General features: G+C 46.3%; 1 protein-coding gene across 1 annotated transcript in view; it reads right to left on the bottom strand.

Moving 5' to 3' along the window:
- The window catches only part of PKP4 (plakophilin 4), a 391,306-nt gene that overhangs the window by 98,332 nt on the left and 275,842 nt on the right, over positions 1-17,132 (bottom strand). The window contains exons 8-9 of the mRNA XM_075317248.1: positions 13,901-14,092; positions 3,787-4,007 (exon numbers count right to left, since the gene is read on the bottom strand). Coding sequence (XP_075173363.1) covers positions 3,787-4,007; positions 13,901-14,092 — 413 coding nt within the window. The remainder of the gene's footprint in view (positions 1-3,786; positions 4,008-13,900; positions 14,093-17,132) is intronic.

Below are 17,132 nucleotides of genomic sequence, written 5' to 3'. Positions count from 1 at the left end.
CAGGAGCAGGGGATTGATGGCTACTGGCAGGATAGTCATTCCTGAGGCTCAAAGATCAATGACGAACCCCCTGGCTGCTATAACGGCAGCCATATTACAAGCAGCAATACATTAGAATAAGTTGAATGCATAAGTTTTGGGGATTTTTGTAATAATAGGGGTTGTCCTTAAATAGTTTTTGGCCAAAAATGATAATTCCGTCATACGAGGGTCAGGAGGATAATCCGCACACGAGGCCTTTTGGAAAAGACCCAAAAGACACCGTAGATTGGAGCAGTTTGTAACGGAAATCAGACCACACGGCACCTCTGTCCTCACTTAATATTAAACAGTGGTGATAAATGACCTCCGTCCGCACAATGTTCACCCCCGTCAGCTGAGCCAGCAAACATTGCACAGCAGCAAGTGTCAGAAATCTGTTTACTGCTCATCATATTACGCCTGAAGAACATGAATGCGGCTGCCTCATCCAGGAATTACTGGAAAAAAAAAAAACAAGGCAAAGAGCCAAAGGGCCGGCTACCAGCGTCCAGCGGGTGAAGCCATGGTGCGGTATGTGCGGCACCAGGAAGAACTTGGGTTTCAGTACCTGTTTGTTCGCCGGCACCTTGTCAGAACTTGATAAGAGCACTCGACGGCCCCCGGCATATCGTGAAAGTAATAAACCACCGTGCCCGCAGCTTGTGCCAGCCCAAGTTATCCAACAGGTATAGCACAGAAATGCTGCTGTGTCATGAGTAATTATACCGCCAGCCCGGATAACAAGGAGGGACGGGTTTATGGTAACGGAGTGCTAGTCGTGTAAGCTGAAATTAAATCTGCAGGGTGTTATTGCTCTACTGATCTGACTACATGTTTAAAATGGCTCACCTGGGGAATTCTGAGATGAAGGGATATTCTCCACCGATGCTGAATAAGCAGCAAGCAGTGCTGCATTTTTTTCCTGCACAGCAGCGCTCTCACTCAGAGCTGACATCAAACCCAATCACTTCAATGGGACAAGGCTTCAGAAGGTGGCATAGGCAAAATGATCGTGGCTGCAGGGATCACAGCCGTGACCGGGCCCGGGGGTGCAGGGGGCCTGCTGGCCCCAGGTTCAGCTGGATGTGCATCTGAGGCTGCACATACAGCTGAAATGCATCGCGGTGCAGAGACCTGTCGGGTTCCTGTACTGCGATACACACTGCCGGGGAAATATAAGCTAGCAGTTTTCATCTGTGTCCCAGTGACTGAAAACGGCGCATGGAAATGGCATCATGCGTTGTAATAGCACCAACACTTATGAAAGCTGCCGGTTACTGTGTGCTGACTACACAGGAGGACGCTGCGTGACGTGGGAGCCAGGGACGAGGAGCACAATGTTGTTGCTTTTTGCATTAGACAGAATGTAGACATATTTACCAAGATGGGGAGATACATACCAGGAGGGGGACAGTATATACAAGGAGGGGGAAAGCATATACCAGGAGGGGTCCAGCAAGGGTATAGTTTACACCAGAAGGACCTCAGAACAGGGACAGTAGATAACAGGAGGGGGACAGTATATACCAGAAGTGGGACAGTAGATACCAGGAGGGGCCAAGGATGGGGACATATATACACCAGCTGGTCCCAGCCTCTGCTTTAGCTGCATCCTCAGATGCACATCCAGCTGAAATACATTGCGGTGCTAAGACCGATAAGGTCCATGTACACGCTGTCAGCCAAAAAGAAGCTGGCAGCTTTCATCTGTGTCCCAGTGACTGAAAGCATAGTAATGACGTTATGCATTGCAACAGCACCAACACTTATGAAAGCTCCCCGCCACTGTGCTATGGCTACGCAGGACTACGCTGTGGGAGCCAGGGACAGGAGTACAAGGTTGTTGTTTTTTGCATTAGACAGAACGGAGATATATTTACCCGGATGGGGACATATATGCCACGAGAAGGACAGTAGATACCAGGAAGTGGACAGTATGTACCAGGAGGGGGGATAGTATACACAAGTAAGGCCTCAGGAGGGGGACAGTATATACCAGAAGGGGGACAATATATACCAGAAACGGCCCAGGATGGGGACATATCTACCAGGAAGAGGACAGTACATGCAAGGAGGGGCCCAGGAGGGGGACAGTAAATAACCGAATGGGGATATTTATACCAGGATGGGGAACATTTTTATAAGGATGGGGTTATATAGACACCAGGATGTGGGCTAGAATGGGGAACATATATCTCTGGATAGGGAGACATATATATCAGGATGGGGGGGGGGGCATACTTACCAGGATGAGAGGCATATATACCAGGGTGGGTGACATATTTACAAGGAAGGAGCCAAGGATGGGGGACATTACTACATAATGGGGGGGCAACGCGTATGTCTTTTTAGGATTTAGAATGCTAACTGTAAATATACATACATACATCTGACCAATATAAGTGGGGGGGTGGCATTTCCAAATTTTGCACCAGGGCCATCAAACTCTAGTTACGCCACTGGCTGTTGGCATAGGCAAAACTGAAGGGGGATGCATTGGTGAAGGATCACCGCTCAGCAATCATATCTCCATCACTTACTAGGATGGGAATACCCATTCATACATTAGTATTGGACACAAAAGGTGCTCGGAGGACCTGACATTCCCATGTGTTACACAGAGTGACTAATGATTCAAGTGGCAACCATGTAATGCCACATTTCTCCTGTGGTGGCGCTGCAGGGTTATGGACAAACGAGACTCGTGGATTACTACTGATCGCTGGAGATCTCAGCAGTAGGATACTCTGATCACCGTCCTAGGACCATTCATACAAATAAGTGATTCAAAAGCAGATAAATGCATTTAATAGAACAATAAAAGTAAATAATTAGAGATGTAAACCTTTAGTGCAATAGACTGCGGCTTCGTAGCATTTTTTACTTTTGTGCACCGACTGCCCAAATTGTAATGTCTTCTAATTAAACCAACAGGTGGCGCTGTTCTCTTGGTCTGTTACAGCCGAGCATAGAGTAGGAACATGTACTGATATCTAACAACAATGCATTTTACAAATCACCTCCATTCATAGCTTATAAGGTAGAAAACATGGCTCAGTTCACCTATCGTCAGGGTTAAAACAAAAATTATATATTAATTTCTAAAGCATTAATCAAATTCCAATCTCTTGCCTGATTGGATAGCTGGGGTGATGAGATTAGTTAACCACGCAACCGTACATCACCGGGAAAGTATTGCACATGGGTCCTAGTAAGTTAAAATAGATGCCTCTAGCAAACATTGGATGATGGCAGGGTGAATGTATACTGGGAAGTGAATGGAAAGGAAGTCACAGCACCTATAGTGCTGGCAGAATGCCAACGAAAAGGGTAAATATTATAAATGCTATATCCACTTATCTCATCTACATAAATCATCATTTATCACTATTTACTGTCTTGACTTCTATCAATAGGCTGTGACTTATATAACGGCTAAACACATGGACTGGACTGTGAGCAGGCTATAAATGTATATAATGGGAAGAGCCCATTAACTATTGAGAGGTTTGGGAAAGCTTGGTGGTTTACTATCAGTATATGCATTCACCATTGGACCATCATAGTTAAGAATAAAGGATCTGTGGAGGATATAGGGGCTGCCTGGCTGTGCAGGAAGCTGCAGCCGGACCCATTCATTTGAATGTGACGGTGCCGCAGTTCCCCTGCACAGTGGCACCAACGTTGAATTTTCAGGATTACTGGTCAGACCCTCTCTGATCATAAACGGATGACATCTCATTTTACATAAAACCCCCGGTTTACTTGCCTGGGATCCTTCTGTATGCTGTCAATGGAGGGCGATCTTGTGGTCCCATCGTCGGCGGGCGCGGCGTGTGGCATCCGGTTGTAGCTGCCTTCGGACACCCGGTACGGCATTGATCTGTATGGCTCTGCATAGGTAGCTGCAGTGTTGAGAGCATAATTATTTCTTTGGTATGCAAGTGTGTTACGCTGGCTCAATGTCCTGTGCAGATTACCAGACCCTAGCAAAATAAAACAATAGGTTCACGCTGGACCTCCAAAATAACACCGCCACCGAGAAAGTTACCAAACTACGCCCCTCGCTGGCCAAAACACACAGTACAGCGTTAGGACATGACGGTGGGGGGGGGGGCGACATCTAGGAGACCCTTCTGCCCAGGGATTTATAGCATGCAGCTGTACAGGTGGGGGGGGGGGGTCGGGGGACGACAACACAACTTTTGGGTAGGGTAACGTATGGATAAAAAAGTATGACAAGTTTTGGTGTCAGACGGGTGCTTCGTCCATCAGTGGACTACATCTATGGTAGCTATGGGTGATGTGCGCTTTCGGCATGGAAGGTCCTCGAGACCAGAGCTAATCCGCAATCCATGAGGAGACCGCCAAGATAAAGCAACGCTACGTGGCAAAAAAGTATGCAAATTAGCTCTCCTGCAGAAAGCAGTCTCTCTAGTGCCCCCTACTGGTGGTAGCTACCTATAAGTCCATGTCTAATGAGGATAGTCAAATCAAAGTCTTCTGCACAACAATGTCTTCTCCTTAGAGGGCGGCCACCTCCAATACAGAGGGAACTTCACTCCTGGAGGAGAGATCATTTGCATCACCTCCAAATATGATTATCTGCAACTTTGTGCACCTACCTCTGCTTACTGTTAGTGAATAGAAACCTACATGTTTACATTTATGTGTTGCTCATCTGACACAGGGCATGTTAAAGGGGTATTCTCCCAGGAGTGACATCCCCGTGATCCTGAGGATGAAGGGGGGGTCACTGCTGCGGCTCCATCAGGCCTTTCCCTGCACAGCGGCGCTCATGGCCACCCTCTGTACTGGAAACGGAGCGGTGCTGCAGTCGTCGTAGGCGGCGGGTGACCGGATTGTAGCTGCCCAGGAAGAGACTTTACTCTTGTGATCGACGAGGGTCTCAAAGATGGACCCCAACTGATCATAAACTCCTAATGGGTATGTAACCACTTTATGAGATGGAAATCCCCTTTAAGCCAATCATAACAAGCCCTGCAGCTGTGTAAGCAGAATATGATTAGAAGACTACTTTAGTCTCTCAATCTGCACAAAGATGATTCCACTCACTGACAGCAAGCAGAAACGGCACTAAAAGTTGCATAACTGCAAAATATGATTTTAAAAAATAGGCGGATTTTACAGAAAATTGGAAAAACAGCGTGACTGTATGATATAATAATGGCGTAATCTCGTGTATCCTAAAAGATCTCACCAATGAGGAGACCAGAAGTGAATCCCTTTGGCCAAAATATCTACAGTCTGTGGCATAGAGACATAAGTAAGTGCACCCTGCGGCTCGTGACACCGGCTGGAGTAAAGCATCTGTCTGACACCTTATAACAATAGAGTACAATGAAATATTAATGCAATGTAACAAGTGGCTGACATCATGCACATGGACACATAACAGACACCAATCCTGGTTATTACAGTGCAGGGCGAGGGGTTATACCCATGGTATTCACATTGTGACCGCTGCGGCTGTTACCTCCGTCTTCAGTGTCTACACCCCACAAGGAGGGGGCCTCGCTCCTCCCAGGTCTTATACTGTACCAGATCCAAGAGACAAGGCTTTGTTGTAAGACTTTAGTTACAAAAACTAAACTTTTTCTTGCTTTCACTTATTGTACTATCTGGTCTAGAAATAAGAAAGCTGCAGTGTGAGTGACAGGAGGCTAATAGAGCGCAAAGCAGTAAGTGTTGTCATAGGGGCAGTATTAGGGTTTTTTTCTATGGATTGGTTACTTGAGCCACTTTCTTTTGCTTCCTTACACTAAATGCCAGTGATGTCCAATCTGTGGGTTGTGAAAATCTGGCTTTACGGCCCTGAAAATACCAAGAGAAAACCCAGCTTTACTGCCCTGAAAATACCAAGAGAAAACCCAGCTTTACTGCCCTGCAAACGCCACGTGAAAACCCAGCTTTACTGCCCTGCAAATGCCAGAGGAAAACCCAGCTTTACTGCCCTGCAAGTGGCACGTGAAAACCCAGCTTTACTGTTCTGCAAATGGCACGTGAAAACCCAGCTTTACTGTTCTGCAAATGGCACGTGAAAACCCAGCTTTACTGTCCTGCAAATGCCATGTGAAAACCCAGCTTTACTGTCCTGCAAATGCCATGTGAAAACCCAGCTTTACTGCCCTGCAAATGCCACGTGAAAACCCAGCTTTACTGCCCTGCAAATGCCACGTGAAAACCCAGCTTTACTGTTCTGCAAATGCCACGTGAAAACCCAGCTTTACTATTCTGCAAATGGCACGTGAAAACCCAGCTTTACTGTTCTGCAAATGGCACATGAAAACCCAGCTTTACTGCCCTGCAAATGCCACGTGAAAACCCAGCTTTACTGTTCTGCAAATGGCACGTGAAAACCCAGCTTTACTGTTCTGCAAATGGCACGTGAAAACCCAGCTTTACTGTTCTGCAAATGGCACGTGAAAACCCAGCTTTACTGTTCTGCAAATGACATGTGAAAACCCAGCTTTACTGCCCTGCAAATGCCACGTGAAAACCCAGCTTTACTGCCCTGCAAATGCCACGTGAAAACCCAGCTTTACTGTTCTGCAAATGCCACGTGAAAACCCAGCTTTACTATTCTGCAAATGGCACGTGAAAACCCAGCTTTACTGCCCTGCAAATGCCACGTGAAAACCCAGCTTTACTGCCCTGCAAATGCCACGTGAAAACCCAGCTTTACTGTTCTGCAAATGGCACGTGAAAACCCAGCTTTACTGTTCAGCAAATGGCACGTGAAAACCCAGCTTTACTGTTCTGCAAATGGCACGTGAAAACCCAGCTTTACTGTTCTGCAAATGGCACGTGAAAACCCAGCTTTACTGCCCTGCAAATGCCACGTGAAAACCCAGCTTTACTGTTCTGCAAATGCCACGTGAAAACCCAGCTTTACTGTTCTGCAAATGGCACGTGAAAACCCAGCTTTACTGCCCTGCAAATGGCACGTGAAAACCCAGCTTTACTGCCCTGCAAATGCCACTGAAATAAAGACAGAAGACTTGTTCACGCCGTACTGCTGCTGAAAACGTTCCAAAGGAAAGTCTGCAGTAGCAGCAGCACGGAGTGGACCTGTATTCTGTCCTTTTTCTGTCCAGTGCACTGTTGCATCTGCAGCAGCTGCTCCATTATTAAGCGCATATCTTTTTGTGTCGCACAACTTAAAAAGGCGGAGTCCATATTATATATATATATATATATATATATATATATATATATATATATATATATATACATACATATATACATATATATATATAAATAAATAAAATTAGCCAAGACACCAAAGAGATTTCTTAAAACTGCAGGAATGGCTAGTAACCAATCAGAATATTCCTTTTATTTCCAAGGGAAAATAAAGCTGTGTCGTGATTGGCTGGAGTGGTCCATCGCTCCATTTACACTTTGCGCTGGACTCGGATGACGATGGGTCCTGTACGCTTGTTGTAACCCGGAGCATAATAATTCCCCTGCAGTTTCTAATAATTAAGGGCCGTGCATCAGCGCGGTAATAGGCCATATTATCCCCGGGAGACGCGTGTAATGGTGACATGACAGCCATATATTACAGCCTGTAGACTGTAATAGAACATCATATTATGATCCAGCTCCCCGCTCGCATCGACAGGAGCGTAACACCATCACACCTAATGGATCTTTAATAGGGAAGGTTATTTGCATGAGGTCATTGAGGCTAATGGTGGAGCCGTCGCTGACAAGGTATGAAATAGACTGGGTTGCCAGAAGGAGCCGTTTATAGAGTGCGGGTGCGGGGAGCGGTCAGGGATCAGCACGCACAGGAGAAGAGGAGCCTTTATTCGTTTAATGGTGGTGTCAGATCTGAGCTCCGTCACTATAACTCCACGCATTATTAAAGTGGAGCTGTTCAGCGGAGGAGATTTTATTTCACCATTTTTTATTTATTTTTTTTATTATGCAGTAAAATCTAAAAGCAGCTTTTCTCTTATTATAAACTGCAGGGCTGTGAATATGTGGAAGTAATGAGGGGGGCCGAAGAAGAGACCCTAGAACCAGAGTTTGGGTCATAACCAAAGAGCATGAGAAGAAAGGCGATAAATATATCAAATCGAGATGATGATATTATATTATGCCGGGCTGCCGCCATACACTGGAAAGACAATGTAATCTACGTCCGGCCATATTTCACATCCGTGCAGGTAATAACCCACAAGGTCATAGTGATTGGGGGCAGAAAATCATTTGATGACGTTACACTCTGAAGGTGTCCTGAGGATTCGGCCACCAAGAGATCATTACGGCATTGTCCTCTCTTCCCCCACCGCCCCTTAAATGCATGTATATAGACTAAAAATAATTTGGGATTCATGAAAATGTTTGCCTTCTATAGCCGTGGAGGGACGTACAGCCCTGGGCGGTATACAGCACTGGGGTCAGGGGACATACAGCTCTGGGGGATATACAGCACTGGGGTATGGGTACATACAGCTCTATGGGGGTATACAGCACTGGGATGGGGAACATATAGATCTGGGGTGAGGAGTTATACAGCTCTGGGGTATACAGCACTGGGGTGGGGAGACATACAGCTTTGGAGGTTATACAGTACTTGGGTGTGGGGACATACAGCTCTGGGGGGGGGGGAATACAGCACTAGGGTGGGGGTGACATACAGCTGTGGGGGTATACAGTCCAGGGGTGGGGGGGGACATACGGCTCTGGAGTATACAGCACTGGGGTGGAGGGACATACAGCTCAGTGGGATGTTGTTGCTGCGGCTCCTTTCCATCTGTGGGCCAGGAGCACACAGTGCGCTAGCTCCTCCCACAGATGAATTTCAATGCCCCTGCACACAGCCTTCAGCAGTGAATTCTGCGTGGAAGTGTGGATTTAAAGGGCCAGCAGCCAGGTAAGTGAGACTGCTGACCCGAGCACTGTTGTCCTCCAAACTCGAGATAAATCACCGCCCTTGCTGACAGCGAGTGGGCCCCACCCGGCTGTCCAGGGCCCCGACACTTCCCTGGGTGCAAACGCCGGCCCTGCTTCTGTGTTACACGGTCTATCGTTGGCTGCAGAATGAGGTTACCGAGAAGCCATCAGTGAGCACATTCCCATGGGAGAGTTTGTAACTGTCTTTTTCTGAGCTCCTTGCAGCAGATTTAGTATGTGCTGTGAAACAAAGAGCTAGAAAAAGCCACACGGTGCAAAATGTTTTATGAAACCCAACTGCAAAAATTATTTTAAAGACCCAAATACATACATTTAAATAAATAACAAGGTCCTGGAAGGTGGACAACCCCTGTAATGGAGCTGCAGCCTTTATGAACTTGTTTTTGTAGCCGGTCTCAGAGATACACAATTAGAGTTTGGGGTGTTCTAGAACAAGTCTCCATGAGCTCTTTTTCGTGTTTATTTCTCCATTCGTGAGTAATATTTATAGGGTGTCGGGGCACATTATTCTGATAGAAGAGGCACTGACGTTACCAGGGAATATTGCGGCTATGGAAGGGTGTGCTTGGTCTGAACAATGCTAGGCAGGTGGACCGTGTGAAAGTGACATCCACCATCCACATGAATTCCGGGTTTTCCACATGTATGATCGCACCAGCAGGTCTAGTCCATTCATCATGAACATCAATAAACCTTGTACACCATTGTTCACCAGTTGCCCTTCTTTTGAACATTTCCAGCTGGTACTAAAAAATAGACACTAGGAACACCCGAAGACCTGTCCATTTTGGAGATATTCTGACCTAGTCGATAGTCACCTCAATTAGGCCCTAGCTTGTTAAAAGCAAAATGACTGTTCAAACAAAGCACAGGAGCTCAAGGCACCCTTGGCACGGCCAGACCATTCAGTGCACCACCAACTCTGCCTCCTCTAAAGCCAGAACTCTCAATCAAGGAAAAGAGAGGGCATAGATGGAAAAGTAGAAGGTTCATTTATGGCCCTGTTTGCAGAGGCCGACAAAACTTTTACAGAGAAGAAACAAATGTGATTGTTCAGTCCCTTACAGTCATGTTGTTGGCAATATATCTGGGGAGATGTTCTGCTGTCCAGCAACTTCACAGATGCCTCCACATTGTGCCAGTCATTACACTGGTTGCACACCAGCTACAGAATCAAAAACAAACTTATCTCTCTCACCTACAAAGCTCTCCAACCCTATATTTCATCCCTCATCTCTGTCCATCACCCTACCGGTCCTCTTCATTCCGTAACTGATCTTTGAATAACATCCTCCATAATCCGAACCTCACACTTCCGACTCTAAAGGCCACTTTACACGCTGCGATATCGGTACCGATATCGCTAGCGTGGGTACCCGCCCCCATCGGTTGTGCGACATGGGCAAATCGCTGCCATGTGACGTTGCTGTTACCGGCGAACCGCCTCCTTTCTAAGGGGGGCGGTTCGTTCAGCGTCACAGCGACGTCACAGCTGCGTCACTGAATCGCCGCCTAATAAAATGGCAGCCGTCCAACAGAAGCGGAGGGGCAGAGATGAGCGAGACGAACATCCCGCCCACCTTCTTCCTTCCGCATTGCGGGCGGCCGCAGGTAAGGAGAGGTTCCTCGTTCTTGCGGTGTCACACGGAGCGATGTGTGCTACCGCAGGAACGAGGAACAGCATCATAACTGCTGCAATAACGATATTAGAGAATGGACCCCCATGTCACAAATTCCGTGATCACAACGAGATCGCTTGAGCGATGTCGCAGCGTGTAAAGTGGCCTTAAGATTTTATTTGTGCTGCACCAGTTTTCTGGAATGCAGTACCCCATACAATGAGACTAATCTCCCGCCCCCATGTTTTTAAGTGTGCTTTAAAAACACATGTCTTTACACAGGCTTATGATCTTAACTCCCTAATCCAACTCTCCCTTTCTAAATGTCAATTATAATCTTCTCCCTCCTATTGCTGTCTTCTCATCCTCCATACAACTAATTGCATGTAAGTGCATTTAAACAGTTACTGTCTGATGTCCGGATCACGCAGGTTCATATGAAAACCATTATTTATTACAATGATGTCCGGACCATACATGACACGCACGTTCTACCTATTTCCCCATAGATTGCGAGCAGGATCCTCACTCGTCCTGTAATTGTTGAACGATGTGTTACTTTCTATTGTCGTCATTGTCAGTACATGTCAATTGTAAAGTGTTGCAGAATATGTTGGCGCTATATAAATAAAATGTATTATTTTTTTATGCTCGTACATGAGCCGATACACTATGACGGGTGATTGGTGGTATATTGGTAGATAAGGCTATGTTCACATTTCCGTTTTTTTGCATCAGTCACCTGCGTTGTTTCACGCTTGTGACTGATACGTTGTACAATGGGTGACAAGAAATGGAATTGATTGTCAAGCGAAAGCGGATTCCTTTCATGAAATTATTGTAGTAAGAGAGAGAATGATCAGCTGATCGCTCTGAAAAGCCGTCCGCCAGGCGATCATTTCAGTTAAAAACCTGCGTTGGGGGGGGGGACGGGACGGGACTGATTTTGCATGATTTCGGACGTTCTGCTGGGCATGCTCAGTAAAACGTGACAAAATTCTGCACTGGAATCCATCGCGTGACGCAGTATAACGGAATCCTGACTTACATTATGCCTTCTGACTGATTCCAATGGAATCCTGAAGGGTGCGTTTTTTTTTTTTTGCCGCAACAAAAAACGGTGCATGCTGCGTCCCTCTCGCCCGAAGGTCAGTTAGTAAATGACAGATGCGCCGCGCGGCGGATGCAACGCAGGGTCATCAGTCACATCCGCCGCTCATACAAGTCTAAGGGAAACAAAACAATGGAATCCGCCAAACGGATTGCGTTGCTTATCAGAGCGGCGGATTGTGACTGATCCTAAACAATGGAAATGTGAACATAGCCTAATAGAGATTGTGCATTTTTAGGAGTATTGTAGCCATAAAAAAAAAAAAAAAAAAGACTCTGGCTTTACTGTATTTAGTCTTTTATAGTAGGCCCCTTTAAGTGCATTCCAGTCCAAAATCATCAATATCCTGAGTGTAACTAATTGGCGTCCAGACTTTAATTACTGCGGTAATGAGGTGGATTCCCTGACTCCAGCAATACTGAAGTGGAAAATTCCAAGTCCTCAGAAAGTTTCGTTAGTTGGCCATTCTTGCAGGAGTGTTCTTTATACCAGGGAGGCTTGTCAACACTGCATTGTATGCGCGTCCATCAAACCATTAGTTTAAATCATTTACGGCGGGGCGCTCATTTAATCAGAGCCGGCTGATTTACTGGCCCGATGGTAATTGTCTGATACAAAAGGTCCAGTACAAATGACTTTTGTGCGGAGTAACATGGTCACATCTCATGTATACAGCACATTCATCATCCTGCGGCAGACTCCGCGGCCTCCGTCACCGCTGTGCGGTACAGACAGAACGCTTTATAGAGCCTAAAACAAACCTGGCGATCATTGGTTAATTAATCTCCTAAAGAAAAATTGCACAATGCGCACATAGTCCCTGGCAAGAACATTTTTTTTATACTTGGATACTTTATTACCATATTGTATTTAGCAGGGCTGGTCAGCCTCCTGAATAGATAGTTCTTGTAATTACTTGTACTCATGTAAAATAATCCCTAGTTACAGTCAGGGCCAGCATTAGAGGAAGTCAAACTACGCAATTTCTCAGGGCCTCCATTCTTGGAGCCCCTAGCAGTTGTATTCTGAGGTTAAGATTGTTTAAGGACCTTTGAGGACTTCAGTCATGTGACCAAAGGTCTCTTAGGAGTCTAAAAGAACTGAACAGGAGACAGGCTAGTATGCAGGACTGGAATTAGGGGGAAAGGAGAGCAAACCAGGCAATTTTACAGGGCCCCCACTCTTCTAGGGGCCCCAGTATTTATAGTCTGATAAGACTACTTAAGGACCTTTGTGACATCAAGTCATGTGATCAAAGGTCTCTTTATTGCCGGAGTCTAAACCTGAAGAGGAGACAGGCTGGTATTTATGTGCAGTGAGTGTGCATACGTACGTGGGTGCGTGCGTGCGTGTATGTGGATAGAACAGAGACCGGCCAGCGACAGAGCGGCCAGCGACAGAGCGGCCAGCGACAGAGCGGCCAGCGACAGAGCGGCCAGCGACAGAGCGGCCAGCGACAGAGCGGCCAGCGACAGAGCGGCCAGCGACAGAGCAGCCAGCGACAGAGCGGCCAGCGACAGAGCGGCCAGCGACAGACCGGCCAGCGACAGACCGACCAGCGACAGACCGACCAGCGACAGACCGGCCAGCGACAGACCGGCCAGCGACAGACCGACCAGCGACAGACCGGCCAGCGACAGACCGGCCAGCGACAGACCGGCCAGCGACAGACCGGCCAGCGACAGACCGGCCAGCGACAGACCGGCCAGCGACAGACCGGCCAGCGACAGACCGACCAGCGACAGACCGACCAGCGACAGACCGACCAGCGACAGACCGACCAGCGACAGACCGACCAGCGACAGACCGACCAGCGATTTATTTATCAATCTATGTGGATTATTTTTAATTGGGGAAAAAATAAGACCTTCCCTGAACATAATCCCTAGCACATCTTTCGGAGGAAAAAATATAAGACCCCGTCTTATTTTCTGAGAAAACCGGTATCTCACCATATGCATTACTTTCACATGCCTTGCAAATTGGTCAAACTTACTACTTTTGGGAATTGCACAATAAATACATTAACTAACAAAAGCATATAGGATTTAATAGAAGAAAAGCCAGTATTTCCAGAGACAAAAACCCACTACCTTTCCACCTTTAATCATGCACCAACAATTTTCATCTTTACATTTTAGAGGTAAAAACTAAATCTAAAAAACTATAAAAGACACAAACAGCACAGCCATACACCCACCTGAGCCGGTGCGGTACACGGCCGTCTGTGAGCCCTGGCGCAGCTCGATGGTTCCGTGGTTGGCATTGCGATACACCGGACTGTAGTACGTCCTGCCCTCGTATATGGGGGTAATCTGCAGGTCGGGGGATACAGCGGAGCGCAGCTCCTGGCCTAGCTGGCTATGCTGACTCGCGTAGGAACTTCTTAAACCTGAAAGTAATAAAAAACAAATTAAAAATGGATCCAAAAAGTTCTTATTTTTCTACATTTCTAAACTTCGAGCTTATTGAATTCAGCGAGGTTACAGAAGTCAAATCTGCACAAGTTTCCAGGAGCGGTGGGTTCTCCCAGAATCGATGATTTTTTATTTTTTGTGCCTACGCCTTGTAGTCGAATAACCTCTTTAACCCCTTCGTGACCAGGTCAAACTTTTCACATCTGACCAGTGTCCCTTTATGGGACAATCACTCTGCAATGTTATAACATATCACAACGATTTTGAGATTTGCTTTTATATTTTAGGATAATGATTTATTCAAGTCGATACGTTTTGCATTCATTTATGAAAATATCAGAAATTTACATAAAATTAAAAAAAATTGCACTTTTTAAACTTTGAATAACTATCCCTTTAATCTTATAGTCACACCACACAAAATAGACCATATATAACATTTACCTCTTTTCTGCTTTACATCTGCACCATCTGTAAAATGTTCTTTTTTTTAATCAGGATCTTTTAAGCTTTAAAAAATATAGCAATAATTTAGCATTTTTTTCAAGGAAATTTACAAAACATTTTTTTTTGAGAACTATTCAGTTTTGAAGTGACTTTGTGGACCTATACATTGGAAAATCCCCAAAAGTGCTGTCATCTAAGGGGTTAAACAGCTATGGTCGGTGCCACACTGATCGTCACAGATGTAGTGGGGTGTCAGCTGTAGTGTACAGCTGACGGCTGCTGCATAGCCACCCGTCGGTGGATGCTATTTACTTATATCTCAGGTAAATTTTGAAGGGGTTTTCCAACAAAGTTCATTTTAAATCAATAGAACTTGGAATAATATAGAACGTGCAACCATAAAAATCTACCATAGAAAACAAGTAACCTAGCAGGCCTGCGAGGCCCCAGGTATGCGTTCTATGGTTAATTTGCACAATTGGATGTATTTTAAAAAAATGTGCCTGTGCTGAGATAATCATATATGTGTCCCTGGTACTGTGTAATGGCCGTGTCTGACTGTATAGGGATATGGTCTGATTATACCACAGCTCCTGGGCAGGGGCGAAAGTAAACAAAAACAATTACCGCACAGGATCGCAAATTATTCTCTCTTTGAGGTAAAACATTTTTTAAAAAACAGCAGGGAAATGTTTTACCTCACAAAAAGAATCAGTTATGATCCTGTGCTGTGCTTCCTGTATATTCTCTTTTGTGTTCTCCCCTTCCCAGGAGATGAGGTACATCTCTTGGCAGGGGAGGAAGCAATGACAGCACAGAATCACAAATAATTCTTTCTTTGAGGTAAAACAATTTTTAAAAACCGTCAGGGAAAGGTTTTACCTCACACAAAGAATCAGTTATGATCCTGCGCTGTGCTTCCTGTATATTCTCTTTTGTGTTCTCCCCTTCCCAGGAGATGAGGTATGATCAGACCATGTCCCTGTACGGTCAGACACGGTCATTACACAGCGCACAGCAGGGACACATATATAAGATTATCTCAGCACAGGAACATCTTTTTTAAACACATCCAATTGTGGAAATTATTATTCCAAGATAGATTGATTAAAATCAACTTTGTTCGTAGCAAAACACTTTTAAGTTGTATTGATAGCCAGTAAGGGATTAAAGTAACTCAGCCACTGGCTACCATCTTACTCCTCTTTCTAGCCCCGTCGTCTCCATACCGGGTTCTCTTTGCTCAGTAGGGCTCACTATATAACTATTGTGAACTACATTTACCACAAACACCAGCTTCTTCTCCACTATTATGTACACAGCCGACATTATCTTCCCCAACTGCTCCGTTTCACAATTAGCAACAAGGGCAGAGCTGAAGGGAGGACAGAGAGCGGCGGTATGGCAATACTTATTACTTACTTTCATTAATTTTTTATATTTATACTAAAAGGTGGCCCGATTCTACGCATCGGGTATTCTAGAATTTACGTATTGTGTAGTTAATGTATGATTTTTGTTATATATATATATATATATATATATATATATATATATATATATATATATATATATGTATATATATATGTTGTTGTGTGTAGTTACCAAGTGTTTGTGTAGGGCGCTGTACATGTTCTGGGTGTTGTCTGGGTGTGGCGGGGGGTGAGAGCGGTGTTTTATGTGTGTTGCATTGTTTGTGGACCGCTGTGTGTGTCTGTAGCGTTGTGTGTGTGTGTTGCGCGGTTTGTGTGGGTGTGGTGTGTTTTGGGGGGAGGTATGTTTTGTGCAATTTGTGTGTGTTGCGTGGTATGTGCGTATATTTATGTATGCCGCGGTGGTTGTGTGTTGGGTGTTGTGTGTGTGCAGCGTTGTCTGTGTGTGTGGGTGTCTGTGTAGGGCGGTGTTTGTGGTTCCCAGTGTGTGTGTGGTGTGTTGTGTGTGTGTATGTGTTGGGGGGAGGTGTGCACCTCCCATCGTGCTCCATCCCCCATGCTGCGCACCCCCCATCGTGCTCCATCCGCCATGCTGCGCACTCCCAAACGTGGTCCATCCGCCATGCTGCGCACTCCCAAACGTGCTCCATCCGCCATGCTGCGCACTCCCAAACGTGCTCCATCCGCCATGCTGCGCACTCCCAAACGTGCTCCATCCGCCATGCTGCGCACTCCCAAACGTGCTCCATCCGCCATGCTGCGCACTCCCAAACGTGCTCCATCCGCCATGCTGCGCACTCCCAAACGTGCTCCATCCCCCATGCTGCACCAGCATCAGCCTCTCTGCCCCCAGCATCAGCCTCTCTCCTCCCAGCATCAGCCTCTCTGCCCCCAGCATCAGCCTCTCTCCTCCCAGCATCAGCCTCTCTCCTCCCAGCATCAGCCTCTCTCCTCCCAGCATCAGCCTCTCTCCTCCCAGCATCAGCCTCTCTCCTCCCAGCATCAGCCTCTCTCCTCCCAGCATCAGCCTCTCTCCTCCCAGCATCAGCCTCTCTCCTCCCAGCATCAGCTTCTCTCCTCCCAGCATCAGCCTCTCTGTCCCCAGCATCAGCCTCTCTCCTCCCAGCCTCAGCCT

This window comes from Anomaloglossus baeobatrachus, chromosome 7 (genome assembly GCF_048569485.1).
Source record: "Anomaloglossus baeobatrachus isolate aAnoBae1 chromosome 7, aAnoBae1.hap1, whole genome shotgun sequence".
In the NCBI taxonomy this organism is placed as follows: domain Eukaryota; kingdom Metazoa; phylum Chordata; class Amphibia; order Anura; family Aromobatidae; genus Anomaloglossus; species Anomaloglossus baeobatrachus.
Note: the sequence above shows the minus strand (reverse complement) of the source record. Positions and strands in the feature narration are given on the sequence as shown.